General features: G+C 41.7%; 1 protein-coding gene, 1 long non-coding RNA gene and 1 pseudogene across 5 annotated transcripts in view; 1 reads left to right on the top strand and 2 right to left on the bottom strand.

The window, feature by feature from the left end:
• The first annotated feature begins 10 nt into the window (after nt 1–10).
• LOC123653201 lies at nt 11–25,708 on the top strand. Its single transcript, XR_006742866.1, has 3 exons — nt 11–24; nt 10,676–10,683; nt 25,634–25,708. It is a non-coding gene; the product is annotated as an uncharacterized LOC123653201 (long non-coding RNA).
• LOC118729511 lies at nt 13,165–14,546 on the bottom strand (annotated as a pseudogene).
• The window catches only part of HMGA2 (high mobility group AT-hook 2), a 142,274-nt gene continuing 138,431 nt past the window's right edge, over nt 24,041–27,883 (bottom strand). For all 4 annotated transcript variants that reach the window (XM_036454831.2, XM_036454829.2, XM_045588221.1 and 1 more), the window contains one exon: nt 24,041–26,984. In XM_036454831.2, the coding sequence (XP_036310724.1) occupies nt 26,937–26,984 (48 nt within the window). In that variant the 3' untranslated portion in view covers nt 24,041–26,936. The remainder of the gene's footprint in view (nt 26,985–27,883) is intronic.

Genomic DNA, 27,883 nt, shown 5'->3' with positions numbered 1-27,883 from the left:
TAAGTGATCAAGAACCCTACCCAGGTGGCTCATGGCTCCCGAATAGGATTGTAGAGCTGGGGGTCTACCTACTACTCCACAGTGTCTATGCTCCAAATTCTGGGAGAAAGTTAGAAGAGTGGGAATGGTCACCTGAAGTCACCACTAGCATCTTCAGCATGGAAGGAGGCTGGGGCAGAGCTGCTATTAGTATAGATTCAAACAAAGTGCCCCTCTGGGCAGATGACCCTGCACCAGTATGCATGGCTGGGTCAGCACAGTGCTCACAAGATTTCAATTTCTCTTGCCACCTGGGCCGGGTACCCTTACACAGTGAACCAGCAGCCCGGCCATCCATGGCGGCCCACTTCCTTCAATGGTCTCACCACCTTCTGGCTCTTAGCAACTAAGACTCATCTGTAGAGAAATCTCTACACCAAGGTTTTGTATCCAGAGAAGTAATTCTTTCCCTTCTCTTAATATTTACATTCTTCTAAACATTTCTAATGGACGGAAATGCTTCTAATTGAAAAAAAATGTATTCCTTGATGAGGCAATAGGACTGAGAAACCCTCAAAGGAACCCCTGTCAATGGAGGAACTGACTTCCAATTGGCTGGAGAGTGCCTGACCTACCACAGAATCCCCGGCACTAGTCTTCTGAGATGAGCATGCTTTAGAGATGGACCAGATGGAAGGAGTCCGTGCTCCATCTGTTTACCATATAGATGTGGCCATTGTCCAAATTGTGTAAAATCATCAGGAGAGAAAAAAACCACAAGGCGGTGCATTTTGAGGGTGATCACAGCTCTTTGAACCATTTTAAAAGCACTGCCTATTTTGTGTGTGTGTGTGTGTGTGTGTGTGTGTGTGTGTGTGTGTAAGGGACACCTTCCATGTCTCAGTAGGTCCTGATAGACCTGCATTTGAACCTCTGGTCTGTCTCTGTCAGTGGTATCAGGGCAAGTTAATTCATTTTGCTGCTCTTCAGTATCTCCATCTCTGTCATAGGGTTGGTGTGAGGATTAAGAGATCAGAGGGATTGTTCATCCAGAGAACTTCACACAGTGTGAGATTGATAAATGGCAGCTGTTAGGATTGGCAATAATAATTTCTTATTATTTTAATTTTAATTAATATTTTATTATTTGTAAGACTTTAGTTCTCTCACAGCATTTCTAACAATGAGCTAATGGAGTCCTAGCATTCCTTAGACTTGAGGCCTCAAGAAATAGTTCACAAATGTGCTGGCTACAATGTAGCCTTAAGAATAAATTAAGATATCCCAGCTGTAATTTTTTCACTTCAATTCAGCAAGGAGTTGAATATTCATGGAGTATTTACCTGGTCCTGGGCTGAGTGGAATTGCAAAGAAACTTGTACCAGGATCCCTCACTCATGGACCTTCTTAAAATGTGCAGAGTGACTGCTACACACCTTCCCCCTGGACTCCCTCCACATAAACTCCTGGGGAGAGAAGATGGTGCCTCCAGCCTCTAGTCTCGTGCCTGGCACATGGTAAACACTTAGAAAGATCCTTCTGAATGAATAAAAGCTGTAGATGAGATAGGTATATCTGTTCTAGAGAGTTTTTTCCGAGTCTTATCTCCAGCTCCATGCCCAACTATTCCCATGTCCTTACACTATTTTATGCCCCAACATGCTAAGCTTTCTGCATTTCGTGCCACATGATCACTTAGCCTTCCATGCGCTGTTCCCACTCTCTGAATGCCCTTCCTCGTTTGCCTGGTGAGCTCCTAACCATCCAGTCAAGCACCATCTCCTCAGTGAAACCTTCCAGACCTCCCAGAGTTAATTACACTCTCCTCAGTGCTCTCCTGGTGTTCTGAACATAACATTTATAGGGCCCAGGAAAAAGCACAGATGGAGGCCTACATACCACATGTCCAAATGTTTAAGAAGTTATAAATCAAGCTAATCAATGGTTGAATAAAATATGTTCTAGTCTCCCTTGTCAAATATACCATCATAATAACAGGATAAAAATTATGTGCAAACATTGTTTTTATAAGATGGAAAGTTGACAAAATATTGCAGAAGATCACATTGAACAGCCAGTATTAAACATTATTTAATTTATAGACTAGCAACATTTGGATGAGTAATAAAAATATAATTCACACATTATTATGCATCATTGTGGACATTTTTGTAGTTATTCCACAAGTAAGATTTTTTCTTGACTTTAGCAAAAAATCATTTATTTTATTATAATAAAGACTTCCATTTAATTTGTATTATATTGACAATTATGATTTAAAGGATTAAACGATAAAATGTGGTTGTAGTCAATGGATACAAAATTGGAATATATTTTGTCTGAATATTAAAGTAAATGCAAAATCAATAAATTAAAGCTATGTGTGCTTTTAAGAAATATTCTTCTAAATATTTTAAATTAGCTACAAAATTAAAAGGCAAAGTACATGATAATTAATGCATATCAAAACTTTAAGTCAAAATGTTTTATTGCCTAGTGATATCATAGCTGCATAACATCATAGCATAATGCATTACTCTTGTGTTACATCTTGGTGATGCTGGCATAAGCAAACCCACTGACTGAAAGTCATGTAAGAGTATAGTTCATAAAATTATGTGTAGCACATAATGCTTGATAATGATAATAAATGACATGTTACTGGTTTGTACAGTTACCATACCATGCTTTTAACATTATTTGAGTATATCTTTTCTTATAATAATATAAAAAAATGTTTGCTGTAAAACAGTATGCTGTTACTCTAGCAACAGCCTCATACATCTCAAGTTTATCACGCTTCTTTTTTAAAACTTTATATTTTATTGATTTTTTTTTTTTACAGAGAGGAATGGAGAGAGATAGAGAGCTAGAAACATCGATGAGAGAGAAACATTGATCAGCCTACTACTGCACACCCCCTACCGGGGATGTGCCCACAACCAACGTACATGCTCTTGACTGGAATCGAACCTGGGACCTTTCAGTCCACAGGCTGATGCTCTATCCACTGAACCAAACTGGTTTCGGCTACCATGTTTCTTGATTGCACTATTTCTTTTGTGTGTGATTTAATCTCATGGTGTAGCCTAGTGTATGGTAGTTATAAAGTCCACAGTGGTGTACAGCAACGTCCTGGGCCTTCACATTCACTTACCACTCACTCACTGCCTCACCCAGTCCTACAAGCTCCATTCTTGTTAAGTGGTCTAAAAGGTGTACCATGTTTTAATGTTTTATAACCTATTTTTACTATAACTTTTCTTTGTTTAAATGAGTTTAGATACTTAAGTACTTACCATTGAGTTGCAATTGCCTACAGTTTTCCTTTCGCACTGTAGCACGCTGTATGGGCATATAGCCTGTTCGAAGCAGTAGGCTTTCTGAGATAGCCTCTGTGTGCAGTAGGTCATGCCATCTAGGTTTGTGTAAGTGCACTCTGACGTTAGCATGACTCAAAATCACTTAATGATGCATCTTTCAGAACTCATCCCGGCGCCTGTATTTCATGCGCCAGTCAGATCTAAGTCGGAGCACATACATTTAAGAGTAATGGGAATTTTTAAATGTTGCAAATTGGTTTCTGCAGAAGCCATGTGCAGCAGTTTGAGTAATGAGCTAATTGGTGAGCATCTTCCAGACTACAATTTGGGACATCAAAAGAAGCAAGAAAATGGATGCCCGGGCCTATTGGGAAACGATGCTATATATTTATGCAAGAGAAATGAGGTGACAAGTTCATTTGTCTTTCTTACCTCAGTACTTTCACTGCTCAAGTCCTCTTCTCAAAAGCAGGGTTTCCTCTCCAGCACTGGCAATGGCACAACCTGCACACACTGAGGGCAGTCATATGCTTATAGTTTAAGGATAGGGGGCAAGAGATACTGAGAAATGTTTCCCTGGAGGAATGAAGGATGTTTAGAATTACCAGACATGTGCAGGCACTGAGTGCCAGATCCCCAGTAACAGAGTTCATGAGCTCTTTAATAAAATGTGTGTGTGTGTGTGTGTGTGTGTGTGTGTGTGTGTATTGACATAGTGCCGTTATTCTTTACATATTGTCACCTAAATGAAACCCTTGCTTCCTCTAGCATGAAACCTTGAAATCACCCCGGACTCTTTCCTTTTTCTCACATCCTATATCAAATTCATTTCCTAATCTAATTGGCATTAACTTCAAAGATAATTCCTGAATCTAACCATATATCCAACTTCCTCCACCACCATTGTAGCCCAAGCCACTGTTGTCTTTCATCTCTTGGCACACTGAGCCTCCTAACTCATCCGTTTCCTCTCTCCCCCTTCCCCGATGGCTCCTAAAGTCTTTAACAGTAGGCAGTCATCCCCTTAAAATCTAAGTAACATCATGTCAGCCCTGTGCTCAAATCGCTTCAATACTTTCCTGTCACATTTAGAATAAAGTCCGTAGTCTTTGCTGTCGTCTACAAGGCTGTCCTGGATTTGCCTCTTGTCTAACCTCTCTTTCTTCATCTCCTGTCATTCACTCCAGACACATGGACTTCCGCTGTCTGTCAAATATTCTCAGCACACACCACCCTCAGGACCTTTGTGCCTATCATCCCTCAGACCTTTATTTATAAATGACTCATCACCCGAGGTTCCCCACCCCCCATTGGTTTTTAGAGACCTAGAGTCAAAGACTAGCTCTGTGATCTCATTTCCTGCGGACACTTTCTAAAAAGCACACTTGGCCTCCTCTACTTTGATATAGTCCTTTACTTTGATATGTTCTTTGTTTAGAAGACTTATCACCTGGTATAATATTACGTAACTATTTTTTCTTTTGAATAAGTTTTTAATGACTTCAGAGAGAAGAAGGGAGAGGGAGAGAGAGAGAAAAACATTAATGGTGATAGAGAATCACTGATTGGCTGTGTCCCGCATGCCCCACACTGGGGATTGAGCCTGCAAGCCCGGCCTGTGCCCTGACCTGGCATCAAACCATGACCTTGTGGTTCATGGGTCAATGCTCAACCACTGAGCCACACTCGTGGGCACATATATATTTTTTAATGCTGTGTGTCTGCCATCCAGACTTGTCTTTCTAGATTTGATTTATGTGGTTCAAGGGCCTGATGCACCTTATGCTCTGGAAATGGACATTTAAACAGGTGTGGTCACTTCTGGCCACAGCGAGTGGTTTGGGATTCGACAAGTGAAGCAAGTAAGGATCTGCCTAGTACTAAAACATGTTGGAAAGAGAAACCCTAATTTTGTCGACTTGCTAAATTGGGAACTATAGTGTCATTCCCCCATCTGTGGGAGAGACTGCTTGACAGTAAAGACAACAGAGGAAAATAGCATTAGGAGAAGAAAGAGAGATCCTTAAATACATAGTTGGAGCACTTGGATCTTCAGTTCAATGAATTCTTTAGATTGGTGTTTCCCAAACTTTTGACATATGTGTACCCCTTCTATAATTTTCGTAATGCAGAGTAACGCTATGTACTCATGAGAACGTAGAATTAGGCATAGCTAAGCACGGTGCAGTGCATATCCCCACCAAACTCTGGTGCAACACGTACCCCCACCAAACTCTTCCCGTACCCCTGGGGGTACGTGTACCACACTTTGGGAAACACTGATCTAAAGAATTTATTTTCCACTTAAACCAATTGATTTTCAGCAACCAAAATATTCTGGTACATATTTTTATACTGCATTACTTTTATATTTGCCTTACCATTCATACATAGGTACATGGGTAAGTTAGATTTTACTGAAGATTTGATGTATCTAAAGGGAATTACCAAATGGGGAGTGGTAGTAATAATAAGATATAATTTATTAGTATTAATATTATGTTGATAATATAACAATATTTATGTAATATAATAAAGCAATAATCTAAAATTTTGCACTAAATATGATTTTTTCTACAATCTAAGGGAAACTTAGCCAAGAAATTGGGCAAGTCACAGGTGTGTCCTCATGGGTACACCATCCCCAACCTCACTCCCCTGTCCTCAGATATGTGCCTCTATAAAAAGGAGGCTCTTCTTCTTAAATTCCCATGGGATAACCACACCCATCTTTCGGAAAATTGCACAAGGGGCAGCCCAAGATGTTCGTGTATATTCCATATCCAGACTACTCACTATTTAGGTCTCCATACTGGGGTGAGATGCGGACACCCTGTCCAGCAAGTGTGTTTCCTTGTCCAGCAATTATTTAACTATTGGATCACACACATATAAGCACCAATGAGTCTCAAAAACAATGTCACCTAAGCCTATAAGACAGAAATGTTTTCCTGGAAAACTGTGAGGTCATGTTAACTTTTATTTATTTGTTTATTTATAAATGACTCATCACCCGAGGTTCCCCACCCCCCATTGGTTTTTAGAGAGAATGGAAGGAAGGGAGAGAGGGAGGGAGGGAGGGAGGGAGGAAAATAGAGAGAGAGGGAGAGAGAGAGAGAGAGAGAGAGAGAGAGAGAGAGAGAGAGAGAGAGAGACATCGATTGGTTGCCTCCCACATGTGCCCCAACCTGGGCAGGGATGGAACCTATAACCCAGGTACATGCCCTTGACTGAGAATCAAACCTGCCACCCTTTGATGCACAGGCAGACACTCTAACTGAGGTACCCTGACCAGGGCACATTAACCTTTTAATTCTCTGAGCATCTCAGTCTCCTTCTAATGTCAGGGCCTTCATACAAACTATTCCTTTTGCCTGGAATACATTTCTCCCAACTTTCACTTTTCACCTTAACAAAGAGATCTCCTTTGACTTAAAGTAGTTTTCATTGCATACTGTTATTTTCTTTCATAGTTTTTATCTTTAAATTATACAAGCATTTGTTTGTTTAATTTCTGTGACTCTCACTAGCCTGTAAGCTCCCTGGGTCAGATCCCATGTCTATTATGTTCCTCTCTGTATTGATAGTCTCAGGCACAATGCCCAGCACATAGTAGGTACTCAATTTTTTAAAATATATATTTTATTAATTTTTCACAGAGAGGAAGAGAGAGGGATAGATAGAAACATCTATGAGAGAGAATCATCGATCAGCTGTCTCTTGCACACCCCCTACTGGGGATGTGCCCGCAACCAAGGTACATGCCCTTGACCGGAATTGAACCTGGGACCCTTCAGTCCACAGGCTGACGCTCTATCCACTGAGCCAAACCGGTTTCGGTGGTACTCAATAATTTTTATGAAAAGATAAAATAATACATGAATGATGGATTTGGATAAAATGAACAGAATTTTAAAAGTTCTCCTATCCTATCCTCTATTAGAGAGCATTTCTTCCTCTGTCCTCCATCAGATTACCTTTGTACTTACTCCCACATTTCCTAGGCAGTACCACATGCTCTGAAACCTTCCTGCCCTGTCAAAATTTGGCTATCCTGTCACAGTTCACAGGGACCCTGCCCTTTTATGGCCAGTAGGGGTACAGATTCCATTTTAATTCATGCTTGCAGACTAATTTGTTTTCTCAGTATTTTTATCTTAATCATCAACTTCTATTGTAGAAAACCAAAAGTTTGCCCTAAAATAAACACTCCAAATCCACCTCTGTTTACTAATATATATTAATCAAGTCCATTACTAAATTCAGGAGTGATGAATTCATAAATATAACCAGGGCAGTTTGCAGTTGTTAATTCAACACCTATTTACTGACTCTCTTCTCTGGTTGAGAAACTTAGCATTTTTCACGGAGCCCTCAATCCAGAAGGGGAGCAAAATATTATAACTAAAAACATGAGCTGTCTCTGCCCTGGCCTGTGTGGCTCAGTTGATTGGAGAGTTGTCCTATGACTGAAGGGTTATGGTTTTATTCCAGGTCCAGGCACGTGTGGGAGGCAACCCATCAATTTTCCCCCCCCTCTCACATCAGGATCTTTCAAGCCGTGCTTAAGAGTTTGGATTTTCTTGTATGAGCAACGGGAAGACATTAAAGGGTTTTAAGTAGGAATGACATCATGTCATTCATGTTTTAAAGGGTCACTCTGGCTGCAGAGTGGAGAATGAATTGGAGGAATCCTGTGGGAAGCAAAATTTTAGGAGGCTGTTCACCAAAGAAATGATGATAGATAGCTTGGATGAGGGCGACGATAAAAGGTGGAGAGAGGTATTTGAAGACATACTTGATAAGAATTGGTAACTGGAGGTTGAGCAAAGATGTGAAATGTTTTTTACTAGTTTCTAGCAATAAGTGGAACACTCCAGGGAAAGGTCAGATAGGGATGCGAGGTTGGGGGGTGTGGGGTAGAAAATCAAGAGCTCAGGATTGGACGTATCACGTTTGAAATCCCTGTGAGTTATCCACAGGGACATACTTTGGAATGGAGCTCTGACAGGGGCAGAGTGAGATGCAAATCTGTGAACCGTCTGCACAGACAAATGGCATCTGGAGCCATGAGTGTGGATGCCATTGCAGGGCTAAGGGGAAGTGAGAGAAATGAGATGCCCCAGCGCTAAATCCTGAGAAACTATAACAAAGGCAGGAATCACACTTGTTTACAGTGGTCGGCAAACTCATTAGTCAACAAATAGTACAACTGAAATTTCTTTTGAGAGTAAAATTTTTTAAACTTGAACTTCTAACGCCACTTCTTCAAAACAGACTCGCCCAGGCCGTGGTATTTTGTGAAAGAGCCACACTCAAGGGGCCAAAGAGCTGCATGTGGCTCACGAGCCATGGTTTGACAACCATTGGTTTAATAGTCAGACTTTTGTGAATTAATGAGAGGGAAGATTTTCAGAAAACAACCCAGATTATGGTTCTTCTTGTAATGAACTCTTAGGCACTAATAGCAATTTACCCCAAACTCAGTGGCTTAAACCACATAAATGTATTCTCTTGAGTTTCTGGAGGTCAGAGTGCAAAATAGGTCTCACTGGGCTAAAGACAAGGTGCTGGCAAGGCTGCACCCCTTCTGAAGCGTGGAGAAGAATCTGTGTCCCTGCCCTTTTCTGGCTTCCGGAGGCTGCCCATATTCCTTGGCTTATGAGCTGCTTGCATCTTCAAAGCCAACAAATGACAGGTCAAGTCTTTCTCACGCTGCATCACTGACACTGACTCTCCTTTCTCCTTTCTCCCCCTTTTACTTTTAAAGGACCCCCCCCCCCCATGGTTACATTAGGTCCTCGTGGGTAATCAGGGATACTCTCCCCATCTCAGGATTTGCAGCCTTAATCCTTAATTCAATCTGTAATGTTAATTCCCCCTTACCATGAAACATGACATAGGAACAGGGTCAGTAAAATAGGGGTTGACCTCTTTGGGGGTCAGTATTTGACCTACCAAACCTGACAAGCCTTGTTTATTCCCCTTTGGGAAAATGTACATACTACTCAAGTCCTAGGAGGACGTGCTCTCTGATAGGCCCAAAGGGTGGCACTTGACAAAGGTAGTGAGATTTACTTATGTGTCTGTGTATGTTTGTGTGTTCATACCTATATGTAAGCAATGCACCCAAGTGGATAAGGAAGAGAAACTCAGTAGCAAAGTTATTGGTTAAGGACTTATTTATACTTCCCTTGTTAACTAAAATAGCCATTTGTTTGAACAAGGATCCTTAGGTTGTAATTCTAGCTAATGCCTCTGTCTCAGTTCAGTTGGGCTGCTATACCATCGTCCCAAAGGCTGGGTAGCTTTATGAACAAGAGAAATTTATTTCTCACAGTTATGGAGGCTGGGAAGTTCAAGATCAAGATCAAGGTGCCGGCAGATTTGCTGTGACTGGTGAGAGTCCGCTTCCTGGTTCATAGGTGGCCATCTTCGCCTATGAACTCACGTGGCAAAAGGGGCAAAGGAGCTCTCTGAGGTCTCTTTTATAAGGACATTCATCTGTTCATGAAGGCTCCATGCTCATGACCTAATCACTCCAAAGGCCTCACCTCCAAATATCATTACATAGTATTTCAACATATGACTTTTGGAGCAACAAAAACATTCAGTCTATATCAGTCTCTTAATAAAACATAATGTCATGTAACACTTCTTAGAATGGTTAAAATAAAACAAAAATTGAAAACAAAAACCCCTGATAATACCAAATGCCTGTAGAATGAGTACAGCTGAGAATTGTTGGTGAGCATGCAAATGGGGTGGCCACTCTGACCCACAGCCTGAGAAGGTTAATCGTGGGACAATCTTACTTCTAGGTGTTTACCCAAAGATAAATAAAAATATATATTCACATGAAACCTGTACGTGAATGTTTATAGTGGCTTTATTTGTAATCACCAAAATCTAGAAACAACCCAAATATCCCTTAACTGAGGAATGGATAAACAAATGGTGGTACATTTATACAATGGGATGCTACTCAGGAATAAAAATGGAACAGACCTCTGATACATGCAAAAAAGTGGATGAATTTCTAATGCACTCTGCTATGAGAAGGAATCCAAACTGAATTGGCTACATGCTGCTGCCATTTTGTGACATTCTGAAAAAGACGAAGGCATATATAGAGAAAAATAGATCAGAGGTTGCTAAGGACTGGAGGTGAGGGAAGGCGTTGACTGCAAAGTGACAAGAAGCATGTTTCGGGTAACGGGATTGTTCTTTATCTTAACGTGGTGATGGTTACGATTACGGAGGTGTTTGTCTAAATTCAGAACTACCTTAGAAAGGCTACATTTTTAGTCTCTGTAAACATTAAGTTTTCTAAAAAGAATGTGAACAGATTCTATAGGTCTTTTTGGTCCAAGAAAGGTCTGTATTTTTAGAGTGTTATTTTTTCCTACTGTCTTAAGAGATAGTTAAATGAATCCAATAAAATAAAGTTCCTTTACAAGAGATGGCTAAGTACCTTCTTTGTTGAAATGTATCATAGAAAGAACACAAACCAGGAGTCAGGAAAGCAGGCTCCCCTAACAGATTGTCACTAACTAGTTTTTATTTATTTTTTATTTTAGACAAAGTTATTAAGCTTTTTGGGGCTCAGCTTGCTCTAGCTGTAAAACGGAAATAAAGCTTGATCAACCCTATCTCATGGAGTATTAGGAATGTCAGAAGCCAAATGAAAAGTCTACATTGAAGATCTTGTTAACATTGAGAGTCCCCTTCCACAATAAAGTATTATCACCCCTCTTCTAATCCTAATAACTTACTACTTAGTTATCGCTGGCTCTGCTGGGTAGTGAGGTAAGCATGGCATATGCAGTAACTTAGGATCATGACAACACTCATGTGTGGCTGGTACCAGTGTTCCAGCAACTCTAGTTTACAGAGAAGGAAGCAGAAGTTTTCAGAGGTTACATAGATGTGTCTGAGTCACCCAGCTAATATGAGGTAAAGTGGAGACAGAATTCAATGCTGTCTGACCCTGGGCCCATGGTCCTATCTATCCCTCCATCTTGCTTTTCTCAGAGTTATTTTCTATTTAGAGGCAAAATGTTCTGGTTGGACTAAAATATGTACACACAGAGAATCATATTGTGTGTGTGTATATATATATATTCATATTATATACAGGTAATGCATATGAGAAAGCCAAATATCTACTAACCCACTGAAGTTTTTGGTCAATACAGTTGTAAAAAAGATAAAGAGGGTAGCATGAATGAAATCAGCATTTATATTACTTGGATGATATAAATTTTAGTAGGGTCAAATAGGTGTTTGTTTATTTACCCAATAATGCCCATCTACTTTTTACCCAATAAGTTTTTATATAAAGAAAGAGGAGATCTTACTTTGATACCCAACTTTCTTCAAGTGACTTAATGCAGTTCCTTGAAGTAAATACTTATTCATTTTAATACTTTTAAAAGCAATATGAAATTATATCTAAGGACCATTTTAGCTGTGCCCCATATGTTCTGATATGTAGCACTTTTATACTTGTTCAGGTCTAAACGATGTGCAATTTCCATTGTAGTTTCCTCTTCAACTCATGAATTGTTTGGAGATGTGCTTAATCAAAATGTGATGTTTCTCCCTTTCTATATTGTTATATTGATGCCTAACTTAGTGACAATGTGGTTAAAAAAGTAATCTCTATGCTGACAAATTTTTTGAAAAATTTTAGGCTGTCCTTTGTGTCTGATACTTGGTTGATTTTGTTAAGCGTTGTGTGTGTGCCTGAATGGGATGTGCATCTTTGATTTGGGGAGCAAGGAGTTTCATGTAGCTATAATAAGTATTTCAATCCATGAGGCATGGCCTACAACAAAAATATAATTTTAACTTTATTCAGTGGGAGTGAACTTCCTCTGTTCCTAGATATAAATTGTGGGAAATGTATTTTTATTCCTACAAAATAATCTAGAGTCCCATTTCCACTTTGGTCCCCAAATCACCACCTCTCAGGGTCCTGCAGGAAATGTCCATCAATGCTTCAGTCTGCTCCCAGGTGAGGTTGCCCTCCCTCCATGCTAAGCTCTGTATTGGCTATGGCCGGCCTTGGTGAATAGAGCAGGTTTCTGAATCTTGTCTTTTCTGTCTCTTCCTCAGCCTCTAAGCCTCCTGCTCCTGCTATGGATCCTGTTTCTGTGAGCAGCACCAGCACACACTTGCCTGGGTCAGAACTAGGAATTATCCTGAACTCATCTTCCCACTGGCACACCCATTTCTAGACTCATTGACTCTACTTTCCAAATATCTCTCAAATTGGTACCCATCCCTCAGTCTTTGTTGCCACAGCCTTCGTTCAGACCACCTTTACCTCTTGCTTGCATCCTTCGAATTGCCTGTGAACTGATCCTCATGTCTGCTTTGCCTCCTACTAAATTCTCTGCTGTAGCCAGTGATTTTTCTAAAATATAAATCCCATTACATCATTCTCTGCTCAGCTCATTCAGTAGGACTCTATAGATCACAGAATAAACTTCAAAGTTCTTAACTTTGCTTACATGGCCCCTTAGCATCTGGCTCCACTTAAAAAAATAATTAATTTTTATTTTTCAATTATAATTTACATTCAATCTGAAACGAATACAGGGTCTGGCTCCATTTAAAAAAAATTTTTTTTCAGCATCTCCTGTGTCATTTCCTTCTTTCTAAATGAATCTACACTCTAGGCATTCTTGTAGGTCTTAAAATATGCTATGTCCTTCCACTAGTCAAAGATTACACATACACATACATCCTTTTGTATATACACACACATATACATATCTAGAAAATATATGTATATATAGTGGAAATTATAAGAATTAATAAATGTTTTTTTAATTTTTATTTACTTTTGCTGCAAAAATGTTTATTGTTTCATTTTGTCCAATTCATTGGAGAGGGCTCCAGGGTGTTTAAAAGAATGACTAGTAGTTTCAGGAAGAGGCTCAGGTAAAAGCCAGAGATGCCAGGGGATACAGAGGGGCCTCTGTGCTTGGGGGTGAGTCTTTCCAAGAGACACTCTCCCAGCCCAGCCTGCGGGGCGGCCAGCCTGCGGATGTTAGTCAGGTGGTCACTCATCTCGTCATCCAGGAAGTGGTACTCCAAAAAGTCACAGAGATGAGGGTCTGCATGGGCATGCAGCTCCAAAAGGGTCTGGTTCGGGTTCCTCCCCAGAGCCAGGGCGGCTTCCATGACATCCTGAGTTTTTCCCATTCATCTTGGGGAGGTTTCTGCAGGTCCTGGAAGAGAATGCGGCCACCATGCCTGTTTTGCAACTTTAAGAGATGCTCGGTGCCCTCGCGCTTCTTCTCCGCCAACTCTCAAAAGAAGTGGCCCACACCCTCCAGAGCCACATCATCAAGACTGAAATAGAAGCCCAGAGAGAGGTAGGTGTAGGAGGCCCGCAGAGGCAGGTTGGGCAGGCAGTTAACTGCAGCCTCCACCTCGTTGGAATAATTCTGATGAATTTGGGAGCTCATGGCTGTTCAGCAATGAGGAGTTAAGCTAGGAAAAAACCTGGTGTGTTGGCTGGTCCTGGAGGTGGTTCTGAAGGTGGTGACTGGATGAGACCCAGGAAAGTGGTCGGAGGCTGGAAGAAGGGGTGTCCCTGGGTCTGTTCCATCCAAACACTGTTGAAGCAGGAGAAGACACGGGACCTCCGAGGGCACTGCCAACAAACACTTTTTAAAATTGTACATAGATATCTGATTATAGAAGGCGGATTAGCTAATACAGTCGTTTCTTCTTCTTCCCTAGGTCCCTGTCAGAACCACGGTAAGAGCATATAAAAGGTATAGAGATTCATGGGAGCAGAAAGAATGGGACTGAAGTCAAGAGCAAATAAGAGATTCCGCCCATTTCTGGAATGCAGATTCGGCAAATTCAGAAGCTTAAGAGAAACGGCTTCTTTGCACGCAAAGTGGAGCAGAGACAAAAGAAATCAGATCTGCCCAGAGGAATCCCAGAAGGACTTAGGATTCTGGAATGCCAGGTAGTGGCTGGTATTGAGGCTTAGGGCTGAAAACATGGAGATTTTATGGTTCAGTTGACTGCCATCCATTTCTTTGGGCATAAAATGTCAGCAGCCTGGTTTCTGTCCTAAGCCTAGAGGTCAGAGGTGACTTCCCAGGGGACCTCAAGATTCCTAGAGAAAAGGCCTCCACATACTTGTTGTACAAAGAACTAAAAAGATAAAATCAAGAAAATCTCCCAGAGAATAGAACAGAAAGATAAAGAGAGAAAAACAAAAACAAAAACAAAAAAAACCCCAACAACTCTAAAACAACATTTAAAACATCCATGCAGCACAGAGGATTAAACCAACAGGGTCAACATCGGACTGGTTGCAATCCAAAAAGCTAGAATAAAGGAAGTGAAGGTGAAGAAATGATCATAGAAACCACATAAGGAAATTTCCCAAGATTAGAGTCTGTTCAAATAATCAATTTCTCAGGGAAGCCTTTCCTGGCCAATTCCTCCACCCTGCGCTCCTTGCCTTTCCTCTGCACTTTGTTTTGTTCCACGGAACTTATAAGCACCTGGCATGCTATGCATTTTACGTCTCTCCTCCCCATTAGAAGGAAGGCTCTATGCAGGCGAGGAGTTTAGCCAGCTTTGTTTAGAGTGGCTTCCTCGGGGCCCAGCTAGCAGTGCTCGGCATGGGAGGTGCTCAGTCCTTATTGGTGAAGTGAATGAGCAAGTGAATGATGCGAGGGATCTAAAATCTCATCTGCCAGGGAAAGAATTTAGTTGATCGTGCCTCCAATTGGTTCATCAATCAAACATTCCCTAAGCCTATACTTTAGAAAGAACGGGCAGCCACCTGAAGGAATGAATGAAAGAATTACAGGGGCCGAGGTGCGAGTGAGCATTAGGATGAGAGAGCAGGAGTGGGGCGGGGGGGGGGGGGGGGGGGGGGGGGGAGTCACTGTCCTTTCCATTAGTTTGTGCAAACTGCTGTTTTCACCACGCACCTGCACTGTTTATTTTTTTCAAACAGTGTATATGTCTTAGAAAAACAGTTTTATTTGTTTACTGGAAATATGTCATTTCAACAATAATAAACCTAACTGCTATTGAGCACTTACTGTATGCCAGGCATTGTGCTAAGATTTATATGGATCATTGAAGAATGTATTATATATCTGCTGTCATTTTGCAAGGGTCAAAAACATTTGTATTTAACCCAAAATTAGGGGGGGAAAACCCTCAATTCCAAAATATTAATATTTAGAAACCTAAACTCAATTGCTTCTCAATGCTCACAACAAAGGTATACATTTGCTATGCCTTCTCAGGTCCCTAAAATGCAAGGAATAAAACACATCCTATAATACTTTTTTAAAATAAAATTTTTATTTATTGGAAGTCCTCATAGAACTGCAAAAATATTTGTCAATGGAATTTGTAGCAACAGGAACTGAAGAAAGTGAAGGGGAAAACATCAGTGCCATCTGCTTGCTCTCCCGCTACCCTGCTTTCCGCTCCCCATCACTCTCTCGGCCTGCTCACCTGACGTGAACGGGACCTTTGTGCCAGGACACTTAAGAGATTTTCACAACATGAAATGGCTTCTGGTCACCTGGGGACCTCAGCTCTGACCTGCTTCCTTCTGCCTGTTCCTGAATTCTCTGGTACGATGTCATGGACTGGTGACCAGGGGCACACTGAGCCAGTTACCACTGCAAATCATTCTTCACACTTTCCAGAGGTAAAATGTAAACATTAGTAGTTGTTTAAAAGCATTCGTTTTAGCACAAGTCTTTTGCTTTGATGCTTCTGGTGTTTAGACTGGGCTAGGGATCTATTGGGAGCAGCCTTTCCTTCCCCTTTCCTTTGTGCTTGGCTCAACTCCTTCCCATTGCTCGGGCTCCAGCGTAGAGGGGTCCTCCCTGTAGGATCCCTGCACAACACGGGTGCCACCTACGTGGGGAGCCCACATCTCCCGCAGCCCCTGGAGCATCCTTCTGACATCTCACTTTAGACACTGTGTGGTTGCTGCCATTTACTTTTAGTCTCCTGTACTGGACCATATGCTCCATGGGCAGAGAGACTATGCTATTTGTCTGCTAGCTCCAGTACGTGGCAAATAAACATTTGTTGGATAAATGTATGCATGCATGAAGGAAAGAAAGTAACTGTCCATGTATTCAAATTCGCTTCAATTTGCATACTGAGTATGCCTACATACGGAATATGTGTGAACATTAACAACAGAACAACTGCACAATTGTGCTTAACAATTACTGAGCTAAAGGCTAATGAGTTAAAAAAAGGTTGGCCTAGGTCCAGGAGTTAAAGGGAAAAGAGATAGTGAGAAGGCTGTGCACATTTCCCGTGTCCTGTAGGAAACGCATATATTTCCTAAGCTCTTTTCCTCCAGCAATTTCCTACGTAAATTGAAAATGTGCCATATAATTTTATAGCCCCATGAAAGAAGAAAATAAAATGCTTTCAAAATGGTGTGTGCTACATGCTATAACACTGCCTCTTATTTATGGCTTGACAAATAGCTGAGGAAAAGTTGTTATATTTTCCTATTTATTCAGAGCCTTTGAAAAATGGTTAACAAAGACCACATTGAAAACTTAATTTGCCTTATCACTCATGAGATCAGGTTCTGGATTTATGCGAAGTGAAACGTTTTTTTCAATACAGCCCCTCCCCCACCGGCCTCAACCCCTCTGCTGGGGCACAAGATGCCCCAGAGGGTCATAGTCACTTCATGCTTTCTCTATTGCTCTTCATTGGACTAGAGCTAACGTGCCCTGAATGCCCTCACGAAGGATATGAAAAAGCTGAAAGAGAAGTTAAACGTGGCTTTAAAAGCGTAATCAAAGGCTAGTTGAAAGTTGATTGTTTAAGGAGGTGTGGTCCGTTGGTGATTATGGAGAAGCAGGAAAAAAAATTCATTTTTTAACTCAAGTGGTGTGACAGGCTAAGGAATAACAAATCATGGAGGCAAAAGTTCCTTGAAATTACCTCTTGGGCATACTAATGATGAGTAAAAAGAAACAGAATTATTCTACTTGGATGGTTTATGTGTTTAACATGTGATATTAGCTTTTTGGTTTGGTTGGGGGCAGTGGTCGGCAAGTTGTGGCTCGAGAGCCACATGCGGCTCTTTGGCCCATTGAGTGTGGCTCTTCCACAAAATACCATGTGCTGCACATACAGTGTGATTGAAACTTCGTGGCCCATGCACAGAAGTTGGTTTTCTGCCTGGGCGAGTCTATTTTGAAGAAGTGGCATTAGAAGAAGTTTAAGTTTAAAAAATTTGGCTCTTAGAAGAAATTTCAATCCTTGTACTGTTGATATTTGGCTCTGTTCACTAATGAGTTTACCAACCACTGGGTTAGGGGAAAGGACAAATTAGGATGCTATTCATAAATTTTGGGAGCATTTTCATTAGACTTTGGCTCAATGTCTGTTTTCATATGAAAGTTATTTCTTTGGTCTGAAAAGTGCTTCTTTTAAACAGGATGTATCTTTGAGTAGAATGGTGTTCCAGGGACATATTTAGTTAAAAGTTGAAACAGTTTTGGTCACAAATCATATTATCTATTATGCCACAATAATAGCCATATTTTCTTTCATTTATCCATATGAGATAATAATGTGCTATTTACTTCTTGACTAGCTGTATTTTGTGTATTAGCTTCTGACTAGAATTGTAATTATTATTACAATAATTATTATTTATGCTTATATGAATGACTATGTTTTTATATTATCGTACATTTAAGAAAAAAAATATTTTTTTATCCCACCACACACACACACACACACACACACACACACACACACACACACACACATCTTCTGTGACTGTGAAATAGGCAAGCTCTTTCATGAGATTCCATTGCTGACTGTGGGTTTGCAGTTTCGCTATTTGTTGGTTTCCAATTCCAACAAAGTAAAACGTGGTTCTACTTCCAGCCCAGGAAGTTTTCCATTTCTCTAAGGGGGAAGCCCAGCAGGAATCTGTGCTCTGTGAGACATGGAAGAGCCGGGAGGGGTTCCCCCGGCCAGTACCGTTTCCTTTACAGGCTCGTATCCTGATTTTCACCATTTGGGACGAATTCCTTAGTGAAGACCATAGTATCCTAGAATCCTAGAATTTTAAACCTAGAAGGAATAGTAAACATCTAATTGAACCCTTGTCCTCAGATAGAGAAACAGTTCTGGCCAGGGTTTGCTGCACTCTGGGAGTCTGGGAGTCGTAGAACCAAGCTAGAATGAAGAAGGCTCTCTGAGGGTCAGTTCCACCATCTTTCACGGTGTTCCTTCAGTTATACATTCTTAATGTGTGTTTTTTTCTTTTATCCATGGACTTTAGAGAGAGGAAAGGAGAGAAGAAACATCGATTTGTTACTCCACTTATTTACGTATTCATTGATTGCTTTTTGTGTGTGTCTCAACCTGAAACTGAACCCACAACGCCAGTGCATGGGGACGATGCTCCATCCCAGCCAGGGCCCCTTTATTCCTCCTTTAATTGATGGCATAGCCAGGATTCTTCTGGGATGCAGTGAAAAAAGCCCGACTTTTCACACCTGAAAAGAAACAACTTCGCTAGCCTCTGGGCACAATAGAGTCCAGTGGCTCAGACAATGTCTTCAGCACCTGCTCTGTCTACAGGTCTTATCTGTGCTTCCTTAGGTGCTGGCTTCATTGTCAGGCCTGATTGCCCTGGGCTTTTGCAGGACTTATAGGCATGCACCCTACCAGAGTGAGAAAGGCTCACTTTCCTGGTATCTCATGGAGTGGCCCTTGGTTGTGCCTCTGCTTGAACCAATCAGAGGATAGAGAGAAATCAACTGCCCCGGCTTCAATCTCATACCTTCTCTGCCATCAAGGAGTGGATGTCAGAGCCAGCTAAATCTCATGGGCTAAGAGTGAAGGAGAGGAATTTCCTCATAAACAAACAAACCAACAAACCAACAAACAAATAAATAAAATGGAGCACTCCTACCAGAGGAAGATTAAAAAAAAAGGGGGGGTGCGGGAGGGCTGAGTAGTTTAAAGCCACCAGTGTACACACCCAGGGCAGGCTATGTCTGAGGCGCTGAGCTGGGTGTCTGTCTCTGGTATAGCATCAATTGTTCATTCATTTGTTCATCAGATGATTTTTCAAAATGAACATGCTGGCAGAAAGTTAAACCTACAGAGATGGGGTATAGGAGAGCTTCTGTGGGATGTGTAGAGGGGGTGTAGCAGGTGGTTTGGAGTCCAGGGCCCCGAGTAGCAGAAAGGAAGCAAAGCCTCAATGAAGGCTAGATCTGGAGCTATGTCATGTGAGAGACTGCCAGAATGAACCTATCTGGCCGAGACCGGTTTGGCTCAATGGATAGAGCATCGGCTTGGGGACTGAAGGGACCCAGGTTTGATTCCGGTCAAGGGCATGTACCTTGGCTGCGGGCATATCCTCAGTAGGGGGTGTGCAAGAGGCAGCTGATCGATGACTCTCTCTCATTGATGTTTCTAGCTCTCTATCTCTCTCCCTCCTCTCTGTACAAAATCAATAAAATATATTTTTAAAAAAGAAAGAAAAAAGAAAGAAAGAACCTATCTGCTTACCCCAGGGAGACTGGTCACAATTATTCATTCACGCACTTCTGGAGGGGCAACTGTGGCCAGCGACTGTGACAGCAGCTAAGGATACAAACATGGCAAGACAGATCTACCTTCATGATCAGCGGGGGTCCACCTTACACAAAGGATAATGACAGTTGTGGTCATTGGTATCAGGGAGAAGCCCAGAGTGTAGCAGAAGAATATACACTAGAGCCGTGGTCAGCAAACTGTAGCTCTTTGGCCCCTTGAGTGTGGCTCTTCCACAAAATACCACGGCCTGGGCAAGTCTATTTTGAAAAAGTGGCGTTAGAAGAAGTTTAAGTTTAAAAAACTTGTCTCTCAAAAGAAATTTCAGTCGTTGTACTGTTGATATTTAGCTCTGTGGACTAAATGCCCTAGAGGACCTGACCATGTGGAGGTAAGGATATGGCAGGGAGAACAATGTAGAGAAGGTGCCCTAGAAAGCAGAACATTGAAGAACGAGGGTTGCTAGGGTGCAAAAGGGTCCTAAAAAAGAAAAAGAATTCTAGGCAGAGAGTACTAGAGCCTGGGGAACATGCTTGAGATGACAGAGAATGGTGCATCCGCAGCTCCCCTGGGAGGCAAGCCAGTGCGGTGGGCGGCAGAGAAAAAGGCTGGGCAAACGTCAAGCGGGAGAAGGGAGCAGGAGCCAGGCCTTACCACGTGATTTGAGCTTTAGGAGAGATTTTGATTTTGATCTGAGAGCATGAGGTTTGTCATCAGGTTTTTTTGTTTTTTGGTATGATCACTCTTGCTGCAAATAGAGGAACAATTGAAATGGCCGAGGATGGTTGGGGAGGGGGAGGGCGGGATACACAGACAGAACATTCAAGGTGATAGTGGCTTGGATTGTAAGTAGTGACAGCAGAGATGAAGAGAAAGCAGCTGTGTTCCAGGGGTTCTTGAATTTCCGAGTTTTGTAAAGATGTCTTCTGCAAAAGTTGGACAGGCAGTACAATTGACTTATAGATTTGTGGACGTTTCACATTTTCATTAGCTGGTTGAATTGTAGGTTTTATTTTCCATGACAGTATTAAATCGGTTGGGGATTAGGCTGAACATAATTGCTTTATGGCCGAGGGTATCCCATTGTAATAAATAAAAGCCATATATCAGCCTGCCAAGTGCTTGATTTAAGAGTGCAAGGCCACTGGGAACTTTACTGAGCCCACAGATTTGGTGACTAAAGTAAAGAAATGGGGCTTTAAACTCTGGTGACCCTGTAGAATGTTCTGGGTCCTATAACCAGCTTGTTTGCTGCACTTTTGATAATCCCTTAAATCGGTTAGAGCTCATATTCTCCTGAAATATATTGTTGGATTGATAAATGGGACGAACAGCTAGGTTCAGATGCTCTACAATGCGATGGAAGCGTTCCAGCTGATGGGGGCCGAGACCCAGGCTGAGTGCACTGTTATTAGTGTGCTCCCTGAAAAACGGCTTTAGAAAACCAAAGCCGTCCTTAGTGGAAGCTAGGATTAAATGTGCTAGGGGTGTGCACCCAAGAGAAGGGTGATACTGAGCGGCGATTGCATAGATAGTCTATGTATGTTCATTAGTCTAAAGGTGAGAGCGTGGGAATAAAGTCAGGGGGGACCTGAGATTACATTATGGCTCTAGCTCTGTCTTTTATACTCTCTGAGCCTCAGTTAACCCACCAGTAAAGTAAATATATAATAATAATAATAATCCTATATAATAAAAGAATAATATCTATGTAAATTAGCCATCACTCTGTGACAAAAAATGGTGGCGCTCATAGCAGACGCTGAAGGCATCACCCAGGCAATGGGAGCCCAGTATCTGCTCCTTGGCTGCAGAGGGAGGGGAAGGGTCTCTGGCCAGAGGACTGGGAGCAGGACAAGCATCTTCCCAGAAGCTGTGTATAAGGAGGGGAGGAACCACACTACGTATTTAATCCTCCTCACAATACTTCTAGGTGGTTGTTGTTATTTGAAAATGAAAAAAATTGATCTTAGAACTATTATGTGACTTGCCCACGGGCCCCCCCCAGCCAGTTAGTGACTAAGCCAGGATTCAATCCTAGGTTGTCTAGTTTTGGAGTCCACTCCTTTTACATCAGATGGTATAATGGGAGGTCTTTCCCAGTGTCCCTGGGCTTTGAACAGTAATTGCTCAAGGATGACATTACCTAACTTTAAGAACTACACTTGTTCAGTAAAAAGTAATCATGTATAGCCCTAGCCAGTTTGGCTCAGTGGATAGAGCATCAGCCCAAGGACTGAAGGGTCCTGGGTTTGATTCTGGTCAAGGGCACATACCTCAGCTGCAGGCTCAATCCCCGACTCTGGCCAGGGTACGTGCAGGAGGCAACCAATTGATGTGTCTCTCATATCAATGTTTCTCTCTGTGTCTCTCCCCCTTCTTTGCATTCTCCCTAAAAATCAATAGAAAAATATTGGATTAACAAGTCATCATATGTAAAAAAATACACTTGATATAAAGTACATTCCTTCTGCCCTCTTGTCTAGTCTTCTTCTTCTTTCTTTCACTTTCCTGAAGTTTCATTCCCTAATCTACAGTCTGAGTTTGCATCATGTCTCACTGACTGGAATGTTATTCTTTAGTTGTGGTTTTATTACTGCCCGTGCTTCTAGACCACTTAGCATTCTTGAATTCACAAGAGTCAAGTGCCCCTACCCCTACTGAAAAGCAATCACTCATATGAAATGCTATGTAGGCTGAGACTCACTGCCCAGGCAGCCTCAGGGTCCCCTGTGATGGGGCGCTAAAGCCCTTTTGTGGGAGGGCCTGCAATTCCTCCCTGGTACTCACAGAGTTGGGAGTGCCTCCAACCACTTGCAGTAAGGTTCTATTTACACATCTCTCCCTGGGGTCCACCTCCCTCCTGAGAAGTTTGGCTTTGTGGGTGGGGATGAAGTCTCATTGACTTTTATTGTCCCAAACAATATCCTGTACAAACTAGAGGCCCCACTGCTATTTGAACTTAGGTTTAAACTTAAAAGGTTTCTTCTCACAGTAATTTTTGTTAAGTGTACTGCTTATTGTGTGAAAGCACTAGTTTAATTTTTCTAGAAAACCTAATTCAGATATTGCTTAGTGAGTAACCGACTCCAAAATGTGTTAAAACTTTTATCCTATTCACCGACACATCCTATTCTGGACATATCCTTTTTTATTCTTTCTTTTTCAATCCAAAGATTCCCTCTGGGTTTATTTTCATTTTCAGAAAGTAATTTCTCCTTATGTGCTTTTCTATATTAATAAAAATAAAAAGACTAAATGCGGGTTCTATTAAATGCATTTGGCCTATCTCCCTCACAGCAGGAAATAGCTTTCCCTCCTCTGAATTCTTGAAACTTGTTGCATAAGCAATATAGTTGGTTCTTTTCAAGTGCTGCCTGTATTTCTACACTTGCATAATTTTCTCCAAGGAGACAATCTTTTGAAGGGCCTCTTGGTCTAGAGCTCAGCACAAAGTAGGAACTCACAAAATATTTGCTGTGAAAATAAATGAAGGAAGGAGTGGAGTAAAACCTGACAATAGATTTCCTGACAGGAGATGTTTATGGGTAAGTCCTTCTAAGAAGCTAAATGCAGAAGTTTTCATGACAATGGTAGTAGCACTAACCATGAGATTTTAGTCTCTTGAGAATCCTGGATTTTCTCATCCATCATCAGTGATTGAGATGTCAAAGTGATTTGGAACGTGGTGGACTAATACCCCCCTGCTTATGGTATTTGTGAAATGAAAGACTTCTATGTAGTAGTGCCTTTCATTCCTTATTCTTTTCTCCAAATGGTTGGATATCTCTGCAAATGTTACTTGAAAGATAACCTGTATGTCAGTTACTTCACTGTCAATGCCAGCCTTCATTAGAAATTCTCTAGTTTTAAACTATTATTTCTTTACATTTTCTTTGAAGGTCATCTTTGTAGAATGAAATGTCAGGCCACAAAAGATGAATTCAGGGCAGCCGATTGAAGAAGTGTGATACTTGAAGGCTTTGTGTCAGTGTGTGTAGAAGTCTGGACACACAATAGGCAGAAGGGTGACATGATGACTTCCAAAGGGACTGCCTCTCTCCTTGACCTGCTTTGACTAAAATTTACTTAATGGAGCTGTGACAAAGAGTAGGAACCAAAACACATGGGGATCACAGAGGCTGTTATGTTTATTGTGCAGAACAGACAGTGATAATCCACTAGAGAAATATTTCCAACAAGCAAGCGATTCAAAGTACAATCATAGACAGCAACTCTACATGAAGAACAAAGAATAAAGTTAGAAGACACTCAAAGGAACAGGGAGAAAGTCAACTGCAGTTCAACGTCTTGATACTTTTCTCCTGCAAACATGCAGAAATGGCAGAAAAGTTAAATGTCCAGTCTTACTTAGCTGAGACCAACAACAGCAAAGAACAGTCCTATAAAATTTATCTCCCACAAAAATAAACTATATATATAAAAATTTTATGATGTTCTTACTGTTCCATTGGCCACAAGCTTTTTTCTTTTCAGTATGAAAAATGAGGTATACTGGGGCTTAAGAGGTAGCAGTGTGTTTTGATTGTACAACATAGAGGAAATAAAAGAGTAACTTCACCAGAGATGGAAATTGCTCGGTTTCCGAGTTTGGCCAACATGAGCAACTGTGTCAGTTTTATGAGCTGGCCAATGAGGTTTCAGAAAGGCCCAGCCAAAGACACGGGACTGTTACTTTTATGAGCCACTGTTTATTTGCTTATTTAATGCACAGTTAACAGCGATGTTGAGTTTTCATTCTCTCCATAGCTCCTCTGGTGATTCACCGCAGTGAGCCATCTGCCTGTCCAAGAGAGGTATGCGGTCTTTGAAGCTACCTCCCTGAAGTGGCTGGAAGAGAGATGGTTTTGGGTTTCATTTGGCTTCAGAACTAAAAGCCACACTGACACATGCCCTCGTGAGAAACTACCTCCTGGCCCAGTTGATAATACCATGTTAAAGAGTCAGCACACGCACTAGGAGAGAAAAGAATAAAACTCTACATAAGAAGCGCTTCAAATAAATCTGGTTGAGACATATTACAAAAATCACATTTGTGTAAAGTACATGAAAATCTTTGTCAAGCATTTCCTCATATTCCACTAATCTTAAAAACACATTATTTTTGATTGCATCGCAAAAGCCCAAGCTTTTTGTCTCTCACCTACAAAGCTTCAAGTTTCTTTGAAGGTTGGCTTCCTTTCATTTATTTATTTGCAAAAGTATGTAAAAATGTGTTCCTCTCTAGCAAACATTTTTATTTTTTTTTTTACAAAAATAGCTTTGACTAGGGATAGCTGCAGTTTGAACTATGTCAAACGTTGACAAAAATGAAGGCTGCAAGTAACAAGTTCATTTCTTTTGAAGTCTGGAGGTAGGTCTTTGCAAGTCAATGAGTCCATTTCCTTAAACAATTCATCGGAGGTACAAACTTGGAGGGTGATATTTAAACATTACAGTCAAATTCTGTGTGCTGTGTAGTGTGCGATTGAGGAGAATGATCCTTAAGAACCTAGGAGCGACTTGGTTAAAAACAACAACAAAACTATTCAAGTTAATGTAGAAATCTAGCAGAGAAGCTGAAACAAGTATTTGCAAAATTTTAATAAAAAAAAAAAACCATAGAAAAATACATAGCCATGCTGAAACACAGTAAGGAGACTGCTTTGTTAACTGTGGTTTAAGTGTACACAAAGAACCGCGGTTAGCTTCACCTGCCCATGAAGTTTGTCTTTCTTGCATTGTTTGTGTATAGCAGCATGTAAAAAGTACTAGACTGTAAATTAAGTGTAACGTTCAGAGGTAGTATTGAGTAGTGGGGATATATTGCATCTCTGGCTAAAAGTGCAGTTTGAATGAAAAGACGGTGAGCTGAAGCCAAAGAGAAACACCTCAGTCAACCATCCTATGTCAAAACGTGTTACCTGAAGTAACACACATAAACTTAGTTTGAGGTAAGTGGTATACAGGTCTTTCACGGAAAGTGATACACAATGAAAAGAGGCAGAGAGAGAGGTTGCTTTTTTTTGTTTGCTTTTTTAAAGTTGTAGCGTAACTATAGCAAAGGAAATTTAGATTTCGCTCCTACTCATCATTCAGGTGAGTTCATCATGCATTATTGTTGTACCTTTTCATTAAATTACAAAGAAGACGGTTTTACTTGTCTAGGTTCCTTCAGTGCTTGGAGGCTGACAAGTGTGATGGATTGCCGAATGGCTTTTGGCTCTGTGGGAAGCAGATCCTGCCCGGATGAGTGTTTCTCCTGAAAGAGCGTGACAGGGGCAATGGGCTCCCCTACTGATATGTGATAGCCATACATATGGGAGCTGGCGACACTCGTGTGCTTACTTCCCTTTTTGAAAAAAATGAGCATAACCTTTTCTGGTCTGTTAGCTGAATGAAAGGACACATCAGCATTTCGTCTGGTTTAGAAATAAAAGAGTAAAAACAAAAAATCATCAAGTGTCTACAAGATTATATGAAAGGGAGAGAGAAGTCGTATCTATTCCTATCTTTGGTTCTAAACAGAAGCCTCACTACGTGAGCGGGGTGGGTGACGTTGGGGGCCGCAGCGTCACACACGGCGCCTTTCCTACGTGAATGAATGCCCGGCGTCACGGGGGGTGACAGGATTCTGGTCTTTGTGCAGTGCAGCGATCGACTAAACCTGATTCGAAGTTTGCCTCACCCACCCACTCCTGCTTATCAGATCAAGGAACTATTAGTAGGTTAAGAGAAAAGAAAACAGTAATTAAAAGTTGCATTGTTAAATGGTGTCCCCTGTGTTTACAGCAGTTTTTTTCACTAAAACCTGGGACTGTGAAGGGATTACAAAGAAGGTGATTAATATAGTCCTTTTTAAGGTTATGTGATTTCTCCTCCCCCAGCCCCGCCCCTCCCCCACCCCCCTGCCCCGCCCCAGATGGAAGTGGAAAGACCATGGCAACAGAAAGTAAGTGGTCACTGCAGTGTCTTCTCCCTTCAAAAGATCCAACTGCTGCTGAGGTAGAAATCAAACGTGGGCACCCCCTAGTCCTCTTCTGCAGACTCTTGTGAGGATGTCTCTTCAGTCTCCTCCTGGAATACACAAAGGCCACAGCATGAGACGCGGGGGCTGCTCTGACACGGGTCAGAGGGTACCCGTGCCCACAGCACCCTGTGCCCCCTTCACTAGAGGATGCGGCGGATGGGCAGGCTCCGCATTCCCAGGGCTTCTAAATCGGTAATTAAGGAACTGAGGTGTAGTTTTTCCCCAGAGCAGTCATGAGCCCCTGTTGACTTAAGGCTTGACATCAAGGTGGCTGGTCAGCAAATTCAATTGTTTGCCGCCCAGAGAATGTCAGGCCAGTGTAAGCTTCCTCACCAAATGAGGGTAAAAAAAGAAATGGGTCAATTTTTTCCCCCACAGCATGCCACTCATCAGTTTTCAAAACCCGCGTGCAAGCAAGAAAAAGAGAGTCCGGGAGATCCTTACTTAGGCATAAATAAAGGTGTCCTTCAGATATTGGTCATAATAGCTGATGCTTTTATGGTGACTCCTAAATGCTTTTAGGGACCCTCTGCTATTATCCCCATTGCACAGGTGAGAAAACCAACGCAATGTACCAAGGGCCAGGATGAGGGCTGTCGGATGGGCGTCGGAACCTGTGTGCGACCACGAAGCACCCGAGACCATGCAGTGTTAGCCTGAGTGAAGGCGGGAGCCTGAGCTCAGGCTGCAGGTGCCGCCTCCTCACGTCCTCTCTAAACGGGGTTCCTCGGTGCACGAAACTCCATTTTAAGACAATGACCGAAATTTGGCATCACTGCTCACTCTCAGTGCTAGATCCACACCAACCAAACATTTAACGCTGGGCTGGCCAAGCAGAGAAAATCTAATATGTATGTTTTTGCAGGGCCTCGTCTTCCTATAAATCTAATTGCTCCTTCTCTTTCCTTTTTTCTCTCTCTCCTGATTCCTCGTGGTTATGGAATTT

The sequence above is a fragment of the Pipistrellus kuhlii genome, unplaced genomic scaffold (assembly GCF_014108245.1).
Source record: "Pipistrellus kuhlii isolate mPipKuh1 unplaced genomic scaffold, mPipKuh1.p scaffold_m20_p_3, whole genome shotgun sequence".
Lineage (NCBI taxonomy): Eukaryota > Metazoa > Chordata > Mammalia > Chiroptera > Vespertilionidae > Pipistrellus > Pipistrellus kuhlii.
This window is presented reverse-complemented; position numbering and strand designations above follow the sequence as displayed.